At 49.0% G+C, this 19,482-nt stretch overlaps 6 protein-coding genes across 6 annotated transcripts; 1 reads left to right on the top strand and 5 right to left on the bottom strand.

The window, feature by feature from the left end:
* Positions 1-7: 7 nt before the first annotated feature.
* GGS25DRAFT_526860 (uncharacterized protein) lies at positions 8-2,759 on the bottom strand (the record flags this gene model as incomplete). The annotated part of the gene is made up of 1 exon (XM_049265045.1): positions 8-2,759. The coding sequence occupies one exon, from the start codon at positions 2,757-2,759 to the stop codon at positions 678-680; it is 2,082 nt and encodes a 693-aa protein (XP_049121001.1). The 3' UTR covers positions 8-677.
* Positions 2,760-5,271: 2,512 nt separating this feature from the next.
* GGS25DRAFT_512271 (Aldo/keto reductase) lies at positions 5,272-6,396 on the bottom strand (the record flags this gene model as incomplete). The annotated part of the gene is made up of 3 exons (XM_049262773.1): positions 5,272-6,062; positions 6,126-6,192; positions 6,253-6,396. 3 exons carry the CDS (start codon positions 6,394-6,396, stop codon positions 5,272-5,274), a joined length of 1,002 nt encoding a protein of 333 aa, XP_049121000.1.
* Positions 6,397-6,932: 536 nt separating this feature from the next.
* GGS25DRAFT_516529 (FAD/NAD(P)-binding domain-containing protein) lies at positions 6,933-9,918 on the top strand (the record flags this gene model as incomplete). Its single annotated transcript, XM_049263214.1, has 8 exons — positions 6,933-7,053; positions 7,111-7,151; positions 7,246-7,293; positions 7,375-7,477; positions 8,500-9,219; positions 9,284-9,338; positions 9,428-9,617; positions 9,724-9,918. 8 exons carry the CDS (start codon positions 6,933-6,935, stop codon positions 9,916-9,918), a joined length of 1,473 nt encoding a protein of 490 aa, XP_049120999.1.
* A 246-nt stretch (positions 9,919-10,164) lies between these two features.
* Positions 10,165-11,940, bottom strand: GGS25DRAFT_468351 (Thioesterase/thiol ester dehydrase-isomerase). Its single transcript, XM_049259058.1, has 2 exons — positions 11,257-11,940; positions 10,165-11,074 (listed from the first exon to the last, which is right to left on the bottom strand). The coding sequence occupies exons 1-2, from the start codon at positions 11,557-11,559 to the stop codon at positions 10,256-10,258; spliced, it is 1,122 nt and encodes a 373-aa protein (XP_049120998.1). The 5' UTR covers positions 11,560-11,940; the 3' UTR covers positions 10,165-10,255.
* GGS25DRAFT_468346 (tannase and feruloyl esterase) lies at positions 11,919-14,698 on the bottom strand. Its single transcript, XM_049259057.1, has 3 exons — positions 13,521-14,698; positions 12,853-13,465; positions 11,919-12,748 (listed from the first exon to the last, which is right to left on the bottom strand). Exons 1-3 carry the CDS (start codon positions 14,121-14,123, stop codon positions 12,294-12,296), a joined length of 1,671 nt encoding a protein of 556 aa, XP_049120997.1. The 5' UTR covers positions 14,124-14,698; the 3' UTR covers positions 11,919-12,293.
* A 2,964-nt stretch (positions 14,699-17,662) lies between these two features.
* Positions 17,663-18,875, bottom strand: GGS25DRAFT_9734 (uncharacterized protein). The gene is made up of 3 exons (XM_049266191.1): positions 18,651-18,875; positions 18,266-18,414; positions 17,663-18,178 (listed from the first exon to the last, which is right to left on the bottom strand). The coding sequence occupies exons 1-3, from the start codon at positions 18,743-18,745 to the stop codon at positions 17,934-17,936; spliced, it is 489 nt and encodes a 162-aa protein (XP_049120996.1). The 5' UTR covers positions 18,746-18,875; the 3' UTR covers positions 17,663-17,933.
* Positions 18,876-19,482: the final 607 nt, after the last annotated feature.

Below are 19,482 nucleotides of genomic sequence, written 5' to 3'. Positions count from 1 at the left end.
TTTCTTTCTCGACTGAATGCTCTATCTGGTGCTGCTTACTTTCCTTGATCCTCCTCGTACCACCTTCGTCCCCTGGATGGTATTTTTTTTTGGTGTTTTCTGTGATTGATCGAGTGTGGTCAGTTCAGGGCCCTGGGTCAAGTCTTCAAGTGATAGTGTTGTAGGGTGATGGGTTAGAAGAGGAGAGAGGTTGACTTACTTGATTTTTTCGCAGCACCAAGAATCCTCGAACCAGCCAGCAATATGTAAGTAAAGCATCGCAATTTTTTTTTTTGGTTTTTTCATAATCCTCAAATCATACGGTAAGAGTCGAGATAGTCTCGGTACGGTATCGCGGTTATTTCTTCGTTCTTCGTTCTTCGTTCTTTTCGGGGTTGCGCGTGGGGTTTTGGTCAGCTCATTGGAGGAAGGATACCTAAGCAAGGATCGTATCGTCGGTTCTCGTTTCTCGTTTCTTCTTCGTCTTCTTCGTGTGGTGTCGCGACTTCTTAACAGTGCGCACTTTCTGTTTCCTGCTTCCTTCCTTCCTCCTCGCCCGTGCCCAAATCCTTAATTCAATCTCCCCTTCCCCCCTTTCTTCGTCAGATAACCCGCGTATTCGTATCCTTTCCATCAGCCGAGACTAGACTCAACTATCCCGTAGATTTTTTTTTGGATGGATTTAGCACGCACGTCCGTTAGACCGAGGCGAACCGGATGTGCTTCGGCAGCTTCGGATAGAACGACTCGCAGTCCTCGAAATCCGGCACATGGGAGTCTCCTTCGGGACCGGCGCCCACCGGCAAGCCTGCGATCGGCGGAGACGAAGAGGAGGAGTTGTGGCTGTTGTCGTTGCCTCCCTCCTGCTCGGCGGCATAGGTGGGCGTGGTGGGCTGCGGGTGGTAGGAGGTCGTCGGGTAGTTGGTGGGGCGCGCGGTGCCGGGGCCGGTTGTCGCGAAGCTGCCGTTCGCTATGACGATGCCGTTGTACGGCGGCTGGGCCCAGCGCGCGGCGTGGTCGGTTGGGGGGTGCTGGGGGGTGGCGGGCGCCGGCTGCTGTTGGTGGGGCGCTTGCTGGGAGTAGGGGGCCTGCTGCTGGTAGTAGGGCGCTTGTTGTTGGTAAAGAGCCTGCGGCTGGTAATAGGGCGCCTGCTGGGCGTAGGGCGCTTGTTGGGCGTAGGGGTGGCCGAGAGAACCCTGAGGGATGGGGTAGCCGACGAGACCCTGGGGGGCGTGGCCGTGGTTATTATACTGCGGCTCGATGGCATGGGGGGCAGGGCCATATCCTTGTTGGGGCTCCGCATGCAGGATCGAAGGGTCGTTTAGTTGGGCTCCATGCTGGGGAGCGTGCTCTCCTCCGGGGTACGTGTTGAGGATCTGGCCCATATTTCCTGCACTGTAATCGAATTGGCCGTTAAAGGGGGGGATATAGGTTTGAGGAGGGCCGTAGCTGTGAGGTGGGCCATAGTTGGATGGGGGAGCATAGTTGGGAGTGGGGCCCTGCTCGTGGCCATAGTTCATCTGGGCATGGCCGTGGCCGTGGCTGCCGGTGCTGTGCTGTCCGTGGAATGGGTACGGAGGAGGGGCGCTGTGCATATTAGAAAAGCCTCCGCGGCCCATGGGGGTGACAGGAGCCGCGGGGGTGAAGAGATGGGCCGGGCTGAAGGGCGGCGCGCGGCGGAAGGGGGTTTGAGGACTGAAGAGCCCCCGATTGTCCCTATTGTTCTTTCTAGGTTGGTGGTCTGGGTAGCGTCGACCCTGACCTCGGCCCTTTTCCTTGTAACTACCGCCTCTATTCTTCGGAGTCGCGGGCAAACAGCTGTTGCCGCCACGATTGGGTGTCTGCTGTGGCGGCATGCCGGCAGGGTAGTTGGGAGCATAATGCTGGAATAGAGTCTCGCATCTGCAGCGGCCCTCGCGGTGCAGGCGGGCGTGCTCGGCGGTCCACTCGGCGCCATATTGGCTCTTCATGTGGGTGGGGCCAGTGAAGTTCCCGTTGGCGCGATGGTTGTTTGCTCCTGGGCCCATGTTCTGGGGTCGCTGCTCGTTCGTCGGTAGGGGAGATCGAACGAGAGATCGGCCGCGAACTTCTTCGGGGGCCGCGGCTGCGTATCCATTCTGCTCTTGTGGCTCTTGTACTGGCTGTTGCTGCAGCTGCTCCTGCTGCTGGTCGTTGTGGCCTTGCTCTTGACCATTGCCATCGTTGCGCGAGTTTCCGCGACCGGAATTCTGCGCGTAGTGGTAGGGCCTGTTGCGGCGCGTGTTCTTCTTAGTGTATGCCATGTCGGCGTCTTGGTCTGCTTCAGCAGAGTCGCTAGTATCCTGGTTAGCAGGTTCAGTGGATTGATCATTGGTAGAGGTAGGCACGAAAGCCGGCGCGAGCGCAGATAGGCGGCTATCTTTGCCCTCAGCATCAGGTGTGCCCTGAGCTTCAGTTGGGCCCGAAGAATTGTTTGTACCCGGAGCAGCTGGTGTGCTCTCGGTAGGAGGAAGGGGATTGATAGGTAAGAGAGGGCGCGGACGGACTAGGGGAGGGAACTTGACAGCGCAAGCGCAGGCACCACGCTCATGCATGAAGCGGTGCTCGTAAATGACAACGTCGACGAAGCGACCGTGCATGATTCGGGTGCAGGCGGGACACATGCTCTGAGCGAAGAAGGGGCGCATGGCACCAGTAGGGCAGCAGGGGAAGTTCGGACTCTGAGTCGTCATGGGGCAAGGGCGCTTCACATGTTGGCTGGTGTGGCCACAAGTGTAGCCCACGTACTCCGTGAAGCACATTTTGATTGATCGATAGTCGCGGGATAATAATAATAATAATTTTAATAATACTTACTAGAATGAATTGTTAGAATAGCACTCGGTATGTCGGCGGTGGATGGGGTGGTAGGTAGGTATGGTTAATGAAGGGAGAAGAGGCGTGAAAAAAAAAAAAAAATTGAAAAAAAAGAGGGAGGAGGAGGGTTGTGAAATAGACGGATTAGGATGAAATGTTTATATGCGGTAGGAAAAAAACGTACAATCAGTATTGATTTAAGTAAGTAACGAAGTAGCGATATGGATGCCTGAGCTGCCACCGGGTAAGGGTGAACGTCAGCCAGGTCGCGGATTTGGTGGATCTCGCTCAGTCAACTAGTACAGAAAGGGGTGTTAACTAGGTGCGTTCGACAGCTGGAATCAGTGCCAAAACAACTGCTTGGAAATCACAGAGCAGTGGATTGGCTATTGAGAGATATGTAGATAAAACTTACATGCTTTGGTTGCTAGTATTCGCGGATGGAAAGTCGTTCGTGCCAACGAGACTTGCCAACGTATGAAGAGATATGGCCAGGTCGATACTAGTACTATATGACCAACTGTTAGTGATGAGTTGTTCTTTTTTGGAAGAAAGCTCATAGATACACAGGTAATATCCGTTACCTATGAACCATCGTAGGACAGTGGGACAGGTGATAGATGCGTGCTTGGGACTTACATATAATTTTGTAAATGAGAGTGGTGTCGAAGGTGATGTCTTGGTCTGGTTACTGATGCTGAATGATGATACCCCCCCAAGTGAAGATCCAACGACACACGTTGTCGATGGATCTTCTTTATAATGAAGGGATCTCGTTAACTTGGAGTCCTGATATTCACCCTTCGAGGTGGCTCTTTATATGTCTCGGACGACTCAAGTATGTAGATACTGTCGTGCAAGAGCAAACAGGTATTGCACCAGCAATGCTGCTACACGTGATGTTAGAGATTTATAAGTTCGTAAGTGGATGAATATGAGCATGTCGTAAAAAATGAAATACATATCTTGAACTCTTCAAGAATGATTGATTGAAGCTGTTTGGAAGGAAGAAGATATTGTTTGAATTAAATGATATATTTCTGAGGAAGCCATGAAAACACATGCTGATGGACTGGAATGAAAGGATTGATTTACTTACATTGAGATAGGTGTGAAGATTGGCAATCACCTTGCTCAAGCACAGAAACTGCTTGTTAATCAAGTGCTCAGAGAGGAAATGAAACTTCCTCTGTTCTTTGGGAAAGCAGGTGATGACCAATGAAAGATTGTCTGGTGTTTTCCCTTGAGGGCTCTGTCTTCTCTCTATATGTAGAGATAGATTGAAGACAGCATGTGTTAAGGAAGTGGGAAGTGATGATAGTAAGTCTTTGTGATTGACCTTGAAGTGCAATAGTTGCAGCACAAGATGGGTTATGGAAGATGGTGTGGAAAGGTAAGGTGAGAGAGGAGAAGAATTCGAAGAGTCAGAGGGGGTTTAAATACTTTTTGGTGGAGAGGCATCTCACAGAGGGAAAGAACCAAGTTGGGGATTTCTCATAGAATATCAATTGGTGCTCCTGCCTTGTCTTGCTCAGAAGATCGATTTTTTCTAAAGCGGTGGCCACTTGACGACACCAACACCAGTTATTTGTTGCCATGCTTGATATTGGGGAGGCATTCAAGGCAACTACCTAGTCTTGATATGGCACAGTGCTCCGCTATATTAAGGAGTGAAGAATAATGGCAGGTACATTGGGCAATAACTCCCTTTGCCAGGTGTGGCTACATATACGGGGGGACGGGGAAGAGGTATATTAAGAATGCCATATGAATGTGGGATCTTGAGCCGCAACGGGGGTTACCTAGCTTAGATGCGGCTGAAAGGGGGGCTTGTGTGGTGGTTTGGATATGGGATTGAAGTGAATCGACCAATCACTTGGATCGATATTTGAGGGGATGGGAAAATTCGTATAAGTGAAAACTTTTGTGTAAATCGATTGCCAACACATGATCTATGAAGTACCTTCCTCATTGTTTGAGTACCTACTGAATGCACAACTCGTCATGGAGGAATCATGGGATGAAGGGGTGTCTGGATTGAGTACGATGAAATAATCTAATAGAAGCTTCCTTCCCATTTCACATGGTATGTACTTGGGAAGAGATGCTAAGTACCTATACTTGTGTGCTGCTCATGTATATTAACTATCCTGTGAAGCAAATGGTACTAATACATAATATATTTGCTCTGTTGAGTGTCTCCTGGCACGTGATGTGAGCTTCGTAGATCGTAGCTATTCTCATTAGGATGGGGGCAGAGGGCAATTCTTATATATCTATATAGGTACCTATCCAAAAGATGAGTAATGATAGGAGGCAGTTGGCAACGGACATGAAAATGCTTGCTCGACTGTCATTTGGCTGGTAACTACGATGTACTCTAATTACAAACACTAGATAAACATCTAACAAAGAAAGAAAACGTCGTGTATTGAAAACGCTCTTAGTTTGATGAGCTTACAGCTCCTTGCTCTTGCCACCATTCAACTGCATTGAGGCATCCAAATCAGCAAAGAGCTTAAGACCCCAGATTGTACTAGGGTTGTTCATCCTGGCTTTCTTATCCTGGGCTCTGATGGCATTCATCTCCTCTTTGGTGAACGTGATTTCTTGGGCACGGAAGTTCTCATCAATGTACTTCTCATGAACACTCTTGGGGATTACGATCGTGCCCCTCTGCAATCCCCAGGCAAGAATGGTTTGTGCCACAGTTGCATTTTTATCATGGGCAAGGCTCTTCCAGAAGGAGTCCTCTAAAATGGGGGGCATGCCACTTCCATAGGTTGGATTGGTATTTGCGAGGGGAGAGTACGCAATGACCTTGATTCCCTTGCCTAGGTTGTAGTCAACAAACGCCTGCTGCTGGAGGTATGGGTGTGTCTCGAATTCGTGGGCGTAGGGGCATATGGTGCACATGCTGAGAATGGCTTCAACATCCTTCATGGCAAAGTTGGAGATGCCAATGTGTCGAGTCAGGCCAGCTCTCACGAAATCTTCCATAGCCCGCCACGTATCAAAGATTGATGTTTCCTCATCCAACTTGGTTCCTTCTCCAGGAACGAATGCAACTGGCCAGTGCATGAGGTAAAGATCCAGGTACTCCAAGCCAAGGTCTGACAATGACCTTTTGATCGCTGCGAGAGCATCACCAGGGCGATGCTGGTCGTTCCATAGCTTACTCGTTACCCAAATATCCTCGCGGGGGATTTTAGATGCTGCAATACCTTTTCCAGTCAGGTCCTCGTTGTCTGTTCATTGAATTAGTTACCGAAGCTGATTGGGTGGGATTCATGGGGTTGAATAATTTTTACCATATATATGGGCATCGTCTATATGGGTATAACCCGAATCCAAAGCATATTGAACAACATGCGAGACCTAGAATATGCTATAAAAACCCCAACCTAATGAAAAAAAGGTGAAGAGATATTTAGATACCTTACTCCTTTCCGGTATCCAAGTACCTAAACCAATATGAGGTATATCACGCAAGGGCTTGGAATCTCTTTGCGTAGCAGCCGCAGCTGTCGTCGTCGATAAAAGGAGGCAAAGAGCCGCAGATAAAGCTCGGACGAATGCCATCTCGGATTTCCTTCTGTTTCCACAAAATAAGGATCTAAATAGGTACCTACTAGTCAGTCAGTCAATAGGGCTGCAGGGTAGATGGAGAATGAGGTAAATACTACGAAATGTAGTGGATAGGCTTCATATAGGTACGAGAAACTGCGTAGTTCGAGGGCATTGACAAGACACTTGGGCCATATAGACCTGACCTCAGGGCCCTACCTAAACGATCCATTGATCATAACGTCAACATGTGACATCACTTCAATGCAACACTTTGGGTCATAACACATGTAAAGTTCAAATACATTGGCTCCCTTAAACCCCCTATCGATTGCGACAGAAGTGCCAGTCATGCAGAACCGCCTCAGCGACGTCGCAATTATGACGTTACTCCATTAGGAAGATACATTCTGTGGTGCTATCGAATATTATAAGAAGGTAGCTGAAGCGAACAAATACCACATAAGCCTTTTAAATTTGCTGCAAGTAGGCTTGTTTCATTGCACAAACACCCATTTCTACTTCCGAACTACTCGAGAAACGCAGCAAAGATGGCCGGTAAGCATGGGTTCTCCGCCATCTATGAAAGACAGGAGCAAGTCAACTACGGGCGATCGAGCGTCGCGAATGAAGGAAGGCACCACATGTCCAAAGCGGAGGGTTACAGACCTAGTTAGCTCCGACCCCTTTCTCGTACAAGCCACAAGTAACTGATGAGAGGATATCCAGAGGATCAAAATAAAGCTATGAATCAGATGTTAGAGGAAAACGTATGTTCGAAGAATAATTAGCCCCTATTATCTGACGTGCTACGGACCGCAAGCAAGCAGGGGCTGACTTTGACGCTTGCACATAACTACATAGATCCGGGACGAGATCGCCGAGCGCTATAAGCACGACCCTACCTACCGTGTAAGTTATCCGTGCTCCCGGAAAAGAATAATTTGGAATACTTCCAAGTATATGCATTGCTGACTTGTGGGGCTAACCTAGGCGACTATGAACGGAAATGAGCCATCGCGGGGAGCGAAAGCCGACGCCGAGATTCTGCGCGAGGAGGAGGAGATGCTCAGGAAGAAGAAGGATAAGAGCAACGGTATGGCGGGCAGGATGTATTGATTTGGAATTACCTACCATAGAAGGGGTCTGGTAACTCAAATACTTAGCTTTGACAAATAGAGGACCCTTCTCTGAAGGTGCTTTTCTGGGGATGCTTGTGAGCAAATCCGGCTTCATACCAAGAGAAGTTCAATATATGGATTTTATTATTGAAATCGATATTACCTAATTCCATTCATAACGATGCCGGGATATTGGTCCTTCCGCGGTTCGCGAGTAATACGGAATTTAATATAACATTTTACGCCGTAGTCAGGATGAATAGGGGCTTACTTAACCAGTGAGCTCCAGGGCTTTTTTTAGTGTTACCTACCTACCAACGCCGCGAAGACGTCCGTCCGCAGTCTCGCCCCGATGGTATTTCAAATTGCTAGGTAAGCAAATTTACCCGTAATCACGCATCAACCGGGAATTACACATCAACCAAGAGGAGGAGGAGGAGGCAATCAGCCGAGAAGCGGGGGGACTCAGGGTTTCAGCCGGTAATAGGATCTTATGTCACACCTAGGTGGACGATGCATCCTCACCGGGGCATTTTTGATATAATTGAGACTTCGGAATAGTAAAGGTACGAATATAAAGTTATAAAAGTCCCAGCTTGTTAAGCAATCTTTAATCTATCCTAGACGTTAAATGTTACGGTAGCCTACGATACCCCCCCACGACACCCCCTCGCCGCAATAAAAAAAATGGTTAGTTTCATTCTGTACCTAGTATCATCTGGTTGGAGAAAACGTCCGCAAGCACCTGACCATGAAAGCAGGCCGCACCTCTAAAGTCACCCATATGCTTAGACGTGATAATTGTAGGTGCTGGAATCAGCGGCCTGGCAGTTGCGATTGAAACGGCACTATCCGGGCACCATGTGACTGTCTATGAGGCAGAGGGAGGGCTCCACGAAGTAGGTATACGAGCTTTGCAACAGAAGAGAAAAAGGAGCGTATATAGGATACATAAGGCCTACCTGATAGGTACTAACACTCACACCGCACCAGATAGGCGCCGGCATCCAAATAACCCCCAACGCCTCGCGGATCCTGCAGCGCTGGGCCCTCTCCCCCCAGCTCTGGGCGTCGGGCTCCGAGCAGACGTACTGCAAGTTCCACCGGTACTCGGGCGGGCTGCTGGCGACGCACCGGGACTTCCACACGCTGATGCGCGCGAACCACGGCGCGCCGTACCTCGCGCTGCACCGCGTCGACCTGCAGACCGCGCTGCACGCGCGGGCCGCATCGCTCGGCGTGGGCTTCCGCTTCGGCACGCGCATCCGCCGCGTCGATTTCGAGACGGGCGAGCTGGTGAGCGAGGACGGGGAGGCGGTGAGAGGGGACCTGGTGGTCGCGGCGGATGGGCTGTGGTCGGCTTGCCGCGCGCAGTTTCTGCCCAAGGATTTCGAGGGCGTGCCGAGGCCGACGGGCGACTTGGCGTACAGAGTCGTGCTCACTCTGGACCAGATACGGGACCCGGAGTTGAGGGATTGGGTCAGCAAGCCGTCGATTAACATCTGGATCGGGCATAATTCGCACGTGGTGGGTTACTCGCTGAGGAACGGGACCGAGTTTAATCTCGTGCTGATCACCCCGGATGATTTGCCCGACGACGTGCGGCGGGCGGCGGGTTCGGCGGAGGAGATGAGGGCGCTGTTTAAGAACTGGGATCCTGTGCTGAATAGGTTTCTTGCGGTTGTTGAGTCGGTCAAGAAGTGGAAGTTGATGCACCGTGAGATTCTATTACGTTTTACCTTTGACATCAACGTGAAGCTAATTCTGATATCTATTCGCAGGGAAGGAAATGCGGAGGTGGATCCACGACTCGCCAAACAGCCACTTCGTTTTCGTGTAAGTTGTCTAGGTGGCTTACTGCACCATACCACATGCCTACCTATACATCTAGATATCAGCTCAAACAACTAACATGTTCCATCCAGTGGCGATTCCTGCCACCCCATGCTCCCGTACCTCGGACAGGGGGCCAACTCCGCTATCGAGGACGGGGCGGTTCTCGGTCGCTTGCTAGGCCACATCAAGAGCAAGGAGCAAATCGGCAAAGCGCTGAGCATGTACGAGCAACTGCGGAAACCGCGAGGAGATGCTATCGTGAAGGCAACGGATGGACAGGTATGTCATCCCTTTCTCTATCGAACTCGCTCGCATTTCGTGTACTGGATTGCCGTTTTATCGCGGCCAAAAATCTTGGCTAACCGAAAGGGGTACGTACCAATAGCGAGCCGACGTTCATATGGCGGATGGCCCTGCGCAACGTGCACGGGATGAGCTGTTGCTATCGCAGCTAGATAGCGATGTCAAAAAAGACCCTTTCCCGATTCGCTGGTGTAGTCCTGGACTTCAGTCTTGGATATTTAGCTACGATGCTTGCGCCGAGGTTGATAAGGCTGTCATGAATGACCCATTTATTTAGGGGTGGGAGAGAGGGGATTGAACAGAGAACGACGGTAGTTTCGCTCCTTAAATTAACCCATGCCACTACTTGATGTGTTCCACCTTTGGAAATAAATGTGATAACAATAGAATAAGACATCGTGTGATTGTTAAATTAGTCTTTCTCTATCACAATAACGTTCACCTTTGGGTTCCATAGCTTGAAACCAAGCGTAGTCAAGCCAGTCTTTTTCACACTGCCCCCCCCCCCCCCCCCCCCCCCTTTAAGCCATTAACAAAGATAATCTGCACCAGGCTTCTGGGCATGAGCTAAAGAGCATTCTCCAATATGTTTGCTACATTGAAGAAGAACTAGCTTACAGCTTCTCTCGTCTCTCGCCATGCTTCCATTGGCGTTGGACAATGCCATCTTGGTACTCTGTTGCCACATGCACACCCTTCGGGCTCCAGATCTTGGCCTGAATGACACCTCTCCCTGCTTCAACTCGGGGAAAGCAAGCTTCTTCAATCCACCACTCATCCTCGCCATAGGCCATTAGCATGTCTTCGGGGTTGACGTGCAAGACGAAAGAGTAGCTCAGGCTCGCGGCACGGCCAAAATTGTAGCCAAATCCAGCGTTGTTGCCAAGCATGAGCAGACCATTCCGATCTGCTTGGTACGCGTGGGCGAAAAAGTGTACGTCGGGGTTATCCGCGGGCAGAGGCGCGATAAGACGATACATCAAGAGCTCTCGTCGTTCGTGGAGGGGTTTCCCCTTGTTGAATGCGGAAAGATCAACCTTTCTCACGTCCATTGCTGGGAACGTGCTAACGCCCTGCACTGGAAACTCGGCAACGTACTTGTCGATATCAACGTCCGGTGACGGCTTCCATGCAGATGGCGGGCGGGAGCTGAGGATGTCGGCGAATCGTGCTTGCACTGAAGTCTCCTGAGCCACAAACTGTGACGCTATAGATGGTCGGAAAGATACCAGAGCAGTGAAACAGACTGGACCAAGAGGGAGTTGAGCGTCTGCTATCGGAAAGTGGTCTCCTGCCTCATTGGTACTTGAAGATAGTGGCTGCTGCGCCGTAACAAGCATGTTGTGGAATGATGGATTCGCCGCGATGGTCAATACATTGTAGATGAAAGGTCTGTCTGGTATGCCGGCCTCTGAGAAGTATCCATGGATAGTCTGTAACTCTTGGTTAATAGGGATAATAGAATCGAATTCATGAACCTGGAAATTCGTAGGACCTCATTACATTCCGCGCTAGGACCAAGGCCGATAGACCAAGGCCGATTCATTCTAGACCATTCAATGAATGAAGAGAAGGAAAGAGGGCGGGGAGAGTGGGGGAAAAGAGGAAAGCTTACATGAATGCCATGTTTTTTGAGAGATGAGGACAAGTCTGTTCGAGTGGCTTGTGTCTCCCCGAAAGCTCTCGAAGCGGCAATTCCAGCTTGGCTATAGACGTGACCACCGTACCCAGCTTCTCGTCTGCGTAGGTTTTGATTGACGGGGCCTGTAACTGGGATGCTCTCTCCGGGACACCAAGCCCTGCGTTGACTCATATATCGTTTAACAATCTTTCCATTCTCAATCTGATCTGGTAGAGAGGCCAGACTCATGATCTCTTGGAAGCTGAGGCGCCCATCAACAACCGCGTTTGGCGACATGATGGCGACGCAGCGAAATCGACACGCGAATAGTTTTCATAATCTACCTGGGTAGGTTTGCACAAATGATGGTGCGGTTCACCATTAAAAGGTGTCACGATTCTAATTTCACCATTGCGTTTACCTGGGTAAGTGCTATGTAGGTAGGTAAGTAAGAAGATGCCTGAGGCAGGTACTATGTAGGTGTTTGCTTTTCGGTTGACAAAGTCAGGTCGGTGCCTGCCGGTCAGCATTTCATTGATGGACAGCTGTAAGGTACCTACCTAACCTAGTAGTACCTAGTACCGAGGATATGTGTACCTAGGTACACATGTTGCAATTGCCATTGATGTGCACCGTGGTTGCTGTAAGAACGGGTGTGGCAGGTACACCAGGTGAAACCTGCTTCTGAAATAAGATACTTAGGTACATACATATCCCCTCCAGACTTCAGACTCCGAGTCCAGACTCCAGATGTACAAAGTCCAGACATATTTAATTACGTCATATATGCTCCTTACAGGGCCAATGAGGGTTTGATTAATCAGCCCAACCCTCAGCTGAAGATGATAACCCTACCAGGTAGTAGCCCTGAGCAATTGCCTCAGCTGAACTTAGTATGTACCTCCCCACTAAATTTATCAACTTCGTAGATACATACATCAATGCTCTTCGCGAACTCGGAGATCAATACCGTTTCCAATTATGTACTTTTGCATTTAGAGATACAACCTGAGTATAACCTGGAGATACGATCACGCACATCGCCAACTAGAGGCCTCATCCTGAGACCCTTTACCATCCCATACCGCCGCTTGAGGAAATGGGCAAAGAGGTCGTTGGCGGTATAAGGCAATGTGTTGTCCCGTGCTATCGGTAAAATTGAACTCCGATGCGATGATTTGAGTCACCGCGTTGCCGTTCTCGACCCAGTCTATCAGCGCCAGCAATGCGTCGTGTTTGGCATCGCTGAAGCCCAGAGGGACCGAGTGTGCAGAGGCATATGGTGGTCTCTGGACTGCTTGACCCGCGCCTCCTATCATCCAGGGAGCCTTTACGTTGCTGGGAGTACCCCAACAGTGGTCCATGCCTGGGATCTGGAAATACCGAAAGAAACTGTCAATGTCTCCCATCGCCTGCACGGTTTTGTTGTAATAGAGGGTGGTGTGTTTGACGGGCACAGTCGCATCAGCGAGGCCTGCATACATGACTATACAGGTACAGGTACACATGGTTAGTACAAGTATACCTAAGCATAACCCTTGTTTTGAAGGATTACTGGATCACCGCTGATATAAAATGGAGTGCACATACTAATCTTCCCAGAATCCCTAAAACTGCCAAGATGAAACTGGTCTGCCGAAGCATGCACCGAACTCTCATCCCGAGCTCGAGAGTCGCTTACTACGGTGTCATTATAGGAGGTGATTTGCCAATCAGGACCGTACCCCATGAATGTCCGTTCATATTGTGCGTCGAAGTTCCTCCTCACGTTATTGGCGTTGTTTGGATCAGCTGGCATGAGGAACGTCCCCCAGGCTGCTTCAGAGCTGTAATCTAAGCCCTCATAAACAAAGTCGCCGTCACTAGTGATGTAGTCGTTGTACATCTTTTGCGCCGTTTCTATTTGCGCTTGTGTCCAGCATGTTGCCTGGTTCGTCAACGCATCGCAACTGATTCTGCTAAAGTCGAAATGTTCTCGGCATGCCAAGAGCGAGCTGACGATGTTGTCTCGCACGCCGTCGAGCGGGTCGCATTGCCGTAACACCTCTGCTTGAAGCTGCAAGAAAAGATTGTTGTCACTAATACTTCCAGCGGCATCCTCCGGAAGATTCCAAGTCGCGGTTTTGGAAATCCAGGGCATCAGATTTTTTGTGTCCCAGGCAGGTGCACCAATCAAAGCTCCATCAAAGACGTTGGGATCTCTCTAAAGTCGTCTGTTATTAGCTCATAGTCAGTTGGGAGTGGATGAAGATCTGCACCTGTATTTGCTTAAGGCCTTGGCGGCCACCTGTCGAGCAACCACTATAATAGGAATACGCTATAGCACGATCGTTATAGTAAGTTTGTATAAGTGTTTTGCCTAAACTGATAGACCCTTCTAGTGCCTGGTAGGCCCAATTGACCTTTCGCTCTTCAGTAGTAGCCCACGTCATGTCACCCTGACCCGAGCTATGCCCTGTGTCTGTCGAAAGACTGGCCATGCCGTATTGTGCCCCGGCCCCCATGTCCAGCCAATTGATTCCGCCGAGAAACGCATATCCTCCTATGACGAGCAGTCTTTCGTTCCAGTCGTTTGGGAGGAACAGCCCAAACCGGTAGCCTGCTGTATCATTGCTGACTGTCACTGCGCATAGCGGCGGTAGCCCAGTGGGCATCGTTGGATATCCTAGATCTCCGCTCTGCGTGAAAGAGCCTGAGGTTACATCTTGGACTTGCTCAATCGAGACTCCCACCGGGATTATCCCTTTGAAGTAATCCTCGGTACATCCCGCAGATTGGCGAGCCAGATTCGCGTGTGGTGCACTACAGACGAGCCATGCAAGAAAGCTTATCCACGTCCACAAAGTCGGAAAGATCCCCATCGTTACTTGGATAAATCGGGAAAATGATAGACAACTAGCCCTGATACAAGAACCTAAGCTCTAGTATAGGAGACGTGGCTGTGGTATTTGTATGTGTTAGCAGATCCATCAAAACATCTTTCGAGACGAGACATCGAGGAGGGGCCTATGAATGTGGACTCAAAAGTGCGTGTTCCGTTCATCAGCTGATGGCGCGTGGACCGTCTAGACAGTCATGAATCATGTCTTAGTTCCTACGTTGAAGAATGTCTGGACCAGATCCGACGCAAGGGGTAGGTGATTTGGGTACTGGGGGACTTTGCCTACCTGGCCTAGTTCAGGTAGAATTTTTGTAAGATATTTCCTTATATTCTCTAGTTTCACTACTTCGGGCTGATATGCAGAGTAACTCTGGGGGCCGATTGGTTCCGCGGCAAAGTCTAGAGCATCAGATGAGATTCATTATTGCTCATTATTGAGGCGGGAATCTCGAAAGAGCTTTGGCCCCCCTTGATATCCCTTGCTCCACATTCCATTGTGATTTTTGTTTCATTGATTACGTAGGTGCCTACCTCACGAAACTTGTTTGCTATGACGTTGGATGAGGTGAAGTAGACCAATCTCAAAAATTCCTGTACCTACCTGCTTACCTCGCTATGTGACATATGGAAGTAGGTAGATCCCCCTCCCCTTCGAAGCTTAACATTGGTACGCCAGAACGGCAACTATGAGGCTCCCCATGTTCAGCTCTTACCTGCCATTAGTGGATTTTGCGAGCCCTTATTCCCGCATTCCGCCTCGTGACAGTCCCTCCGACACGGGAAGGACGCCCAGCTGAAATCCTTGGCACATCCTAAATGCTGACACAAGCAACAAACTACCTCCTAGTTATTAGGTAGTAAAAATATGGTGGTCATCCCCAAACCCCAAAACCCCAAGCTCACGCACCGGTCACAATATCCAGTAAGAAATATGCCGGTTGCGTAACCATACGCCACGAGGTACGAACGAAGGGTTGTGTTTTCTTTGTCCGTCGGTAACGGCTAGCCTAGTTATGTATATCGTCATCGGCTAAGTAGACTATTGGGCGAAGCATTCCGGACGGACGAATCACGTCGCGGCGATGAAACCCTACCGCCAGAATAAGGAGCCCAGTCCGCGGACCTGGTTTGGGTTTTGGGATTTGAAGCGCTGCTGTACGACCTTCTCCGCATTTCACCATTGTGTGCGTGACCTTGGTGAGGTAGGTAAGGTGTTACTTACTTACTTACTGGAGAGACGGTGTAACATTACCCTCCTTGCCTACCTAGGTAGGTACCTAGTACATGGCTAGGCTACAGTGCGAGGGATTGCGGGTTGTTCGTTTTCTCTTTGATATGCTTCTAACGTAAGGGTACCGGAGCAGGCAGAGAACTGCGGTGCGTATAGGAATGGGTAATGAGGGGTTTTTTTTTCGTATGTGAGAATTTTTAATTGTCGTGATAGCCTACCAAAACAACAAAATCCATACGTGCGCGCCTACTACGTACCAGGTAGATACAACGTTGAAATGGATGCGGATATAAGTTAGGGGTTAGGGGTTAGGGGTATCACGTGGCTCCCCAGATTAGTACGCTGGTCCGCATATACTATCTTCATCGCTAGGTTATCTGGCCAATGCAACACAGACCCTACCCAATCAGCAATTATCTGCTCTTCATATGTGAATGTTAATTATGGTCAATTGAGCGGATGGATCAACGACTCGACTCGGGGATCTCAGTCGCCGACCTTGACGAGTTTCTTGTTGTATGTTTCCCAGATCTAAATTACCAGTGCTATTCGCGCGAGGGTCTTCGGTAATTCCGTACATGAACCCTTAACTAGAATCTCTTGCTATGAATTGCGACTCGTTATTTCTTGCGGCGTAGTTGCTTGGCGTGACGACTAAGCATTGTCCAGGGGGCCGTTGTGGTGTTTTTATAGGTAGTGAAGTCCACGGTTACAATGAGCAAGATTCTTGTCGTCCTTAATTGGAAAGGGGAGAGCTAGATTGAGGGCTTATTCTGAATATGTCTTCGCCGCCTTCATTTTACCCCATCAGCTGGCTATGAGGTAATCGATCGTCTCAATATTGTATTTTCGGCAAGCAATGAGAGAGGTGATGTATGTGATAGTTAACCTATATCTACGGCCCAGTATGGGTTTAAACCTCCTAGTTAGAACCTGTCATACCTTTCTCAAATCAGCACATACAAATAGGAGAGGCACAGACTAGTCGTTTTGATTGCAAAACTCCAACTGGACTTCTTCGAATCCACCTACATTGACTACAAATGATAAATACTTCCAGTCATCCACCTTAATCTCTCTAATACTAATCTCGGGGTTTGCATACGGGCTGTCTATGGGAACTTGCGTGGATCTGGTGGACGGTGAGGCCGCTGGGGCACCCCAGGATCAGATAATTCATCTTCTTGACCGGCCCACGGCTCCCGAACAAAGGAATCAACCTAATGTCCGTACAGTTCAGGGTCCCGGTATATTAGTCTCGTACTTATCACGACTATTAGTTCTATCGAGGCAATGGCTTTGGCCATCCAAGGGCTTTACCCGTACCGGCAGGCCGCGAACGAGTCCAGATGCTCGATATAGTTCATTATGGATGACGCACGGCAAGATCGTCACTAAGCTCCGAGGTACAAAGCCAGATTTATAATATCTTCCGGACGGCTTTCCAATCTTAGACGTGCAGGGTTAGGACGGGTGTTAGACTGATGATAGGCTCCAAATACGTCAAATCAGATTCAGGAGTACCTGTTGCATAGAATCTAATGGATAGCTTCCTGCTTGGATGACGAGTATCAGAACACTGTGCACGATAGGTCCCCTACAAACTTGATATGATCGAGCAGTGGTGAAAGAAGCCGCGGAGGAATCACAACGTACTTTTGGCAGCCCTTCCGTCATAGCTTGTTGTGGAGAGGTAAGCGGCAACCGGCGACAAATCTGCAAGGGGTAGTGGAGTCGGCATCTCGATCGTGCATCTCGATGGCATAGAAGTTAGTAGCAAGTTTCGAAGTAAGCGGGTTAGTGGAAAAATCAGTTGCTAGAAACTTGTACACATGAAAAAAAAGGGTCGGGAACCTCGGAGGGTCTCCAGAATTTCAAATAAGGGATAAGCGACAAGATTCAACCTGCTTGGAAAAATGTGGCAATTCAATAAATAAATGTTCCTACTGATGATATGAGGTACTGGATAGCGAAGTACTGCGAATAGCTATTGCTTACTCTTCGCCGTTAATGACATGATACAAGATGACTGAAATAGGGGTATCACGTGACCAGCATTCCACGTGATCGCTGAACCAGTCGCACGACTTGGTGTATTCTTATCGATCTCCCCAGAATGAAGTTCAATGTTTCCCGAGAATATTCCCTTGATTAATTGTCACATATCAACGATCTTCATGCCCAACCAACTTGAACATAGAGAAGGCGGCCCGATCCCGACCAATGATCCCAAATTCTTGGTGAGACCGAATCCGCCGAGAGACCTAAACACCCGCGGGATGAGGATGAGAGCGCGACAGAAGCTGGGGTAACTCCGTACAAGCACACGGCGCTAGGAGGATCTGACGGGAGACAGTAATGATGGTAGTATTCCCCACTGCGGAGATATTGAGAGCCGGACCGGCCTTGCGGAGGCATCGAACCATTAGGCCCAAAACGGGGTTTGCGGACGTCATCATGAGAAAGCCCGGACGAAGCCGTTGGAAACTGAATAGTATAGTGAGTAATATCCAAGACTGTCAACAAGCTGTTTTAGAAACATGCGATAATCTGTGGGTTCTAGCCTTTATTATCCATTCCAATCGGCCTGAATGGGTCAATGTATTTTCGGTCCGCATCTTTGCGACCGGGCTTAAAGGACTTCAGGTGCCGTTTCCTCTTGCCATGTCCGGCCACAGCCGTGTCTTTGAAGATGTCGGATTGCGTCGGACGGGGCCGATACACGGGAACGCTAGCGTGGATTTGAGCTTGTCCATCGCCAATGCTCTTGGCCTGACTCGCTCCGCATCTTTTCGCGGATAGTCCTAGCGGCAGTCAGCGCTATCTAGTGTACCTTGACAAGTCAAAACATCCCATTTCTCATACAGCCCTGAAGTAGTAGCTCATCATACCATTGATTTCTCGGAAACTAGCTCGACTTCTACGAGAAATAGTGTTGAAAGTAGGCTTTTGCTTTAGTGAAATATGATGTCCTTGCCTCCCATTGCGAGCGTGTATTGGGAACGCACTTCCCCGGGTTCCATTTGTCCTATCATATAACCTAGTATAGTCCGCTATTAGTTAATGCTTTCGCAGGCAGTGAGTGAGCTAGTTGTTGAGTCTTCAACCAAGTTATACGAACTTGTTGGTGAGACAAGACATGATAGGTATTTATCAATAAATAATGTTGCCATGCGTTGCGACAAGGCCAACAATACAAATCTTAAAGAGCGACTTCGTAACAAAACGATAAGAATTGGATTGATGGTTCCTTGTCGACTAAGAAAAGGTGAATACTCAATTATGAACATAGTAAGGATCAGCGGACAGTAGAGGACTGAAACGGTTCCCATTGATTGCAAGGTAATGGTTCGAAATAGCCCTGGAAGCATGTAAATACCTATCAGGTAGGCATCAAATGATCGGCGAAAATAGTCACGTAGATCGATGTACGGTATCGCCAATTCACTAATGACTCAAGAGATCTTGGGCTTCTTGGACAAAGCTTAAAACATCGACACCGTTGGGTAAAGCAGATACACACAAGGGGGCCCCTTTTTATCCGAGACTAAATAATACGAAAAAGAGCGAGAAGAGCGAGAACAACACTAAGGTTAGAGATTGCACTGCCGCCCAGGTTATTGTTTTTCCGTCAAGCGCGAATCAAAGCCGAATTATTTGATTGATAATTCAAGGCTATTAAAGCGAAAAGAAGAAAAAGACTGTTACAAAGTACACGTCTTGCATCATGCCATTGCTGCAGTAGGAAATCGGAGAGTTGTTCCATGTTTTACTTACCAGGGACATGGCCTCGCCCTCAGCAGCTCAGCTGCATTAGCTTTTACATCCACGGATCTATCGAAGAATTAAAGGGTTAGAAAACTGGCACCTACTCATCTAATCATTCCTACCTAGGCTAGGGTCGCATCTAAAAAAAGGCTTATAATTGCTTGATGTATTGCTTAGTTCGAATACGCGTATAACTTCAACCTATCCACCCATCCGCCCTATCAACAGAATTTGAAGAACATCTTATTGTCCCAACAGAAAGGAAATACTCATGGAATTTCGGGTTGCTACGCCAACTTCAACAGGTACTGACTTTACCAGTTTCTTCATCTGCAATTGC

The sequence above is a fragment of the Hypoxylon fragiforme genome, assembly GCF_022984875.1.
Source record: "Hypoxylon fragiforme strain CBS 206.31 chromosome Unknown GGS25scaffold_1, whole genome shotgun sequence".
Taxonomy (NCBI): Eukaryota; Fungi; Ascomycota; class Sordariomycetes; order Xylariales; family Hypoxylaceae; genus Hypoxylon; species Hypoxylon fragiforme.
The sequence above is the reverse complement of the archived record's forward strand: the minus strand, read 5'-3'. Positions and strand labels throughout refer to the sequence as shown.

Bases quoted from the DNA above. Each gene is read 5' to 3' on its own strand.
- GGS25DRAFT_468351 (XM_049259058.1), bottom strand. From the start codon at position 11,559: ATGTCGCCAAACGCGGTTGTTGATGGGCGCCTCAGCTTCCAAGAGATC. The intron at 11,075-11,256 runs GTAAGCTTTCCT...CAAGAGTTACAG, and splicing joins TCAAAAAACATGGCATTCAT to ACTATCCATGGATACTTCTC.
- GGS25DRAFT_468346 (XM_049259057.1), bottom strand. From the start codon at position 14,123: ATGGGGATCTTTCCGACTTTGTGGACGTGGATAAGCTTTCTTGCATGG. The intron at 13,466-13,520 runs GTGCAGATCTTC...AGACGACTTTAG, and splicing joins AAGGCCTTAAGCAAATACAG to AGAGATCCCAACGTCTTTGA. The intron at 12,749-12,852 runs GTATGTGCACTC...GTACCTGTATAG, and splicing joins TAGGGATTCTGGGAAGATTA to TCATGTATGCAGGCCTCGCT.
- GGS25DRAFT_9734 (XM_049266191.1), bottom strand. From the start codon at position 18,745: ATGCTTCCAGGGCTATTTCGAACCATTACCTTGCAATCAATGGGAACC. The intron at 18,415-18,650 runs GTATTCACCTTT...GGACTATACTAG, and splicing joins CTTACTATGTTCATAATTGA to GTTATATGATAGGACAAATG. The intron at 18,179-18,265 runs GTATGATGAGCT...GACTGCCGCTAG, and splicing joins TAGTTTCCGAGAAATCAATG to GACTATCCGCGAAAAGATGC.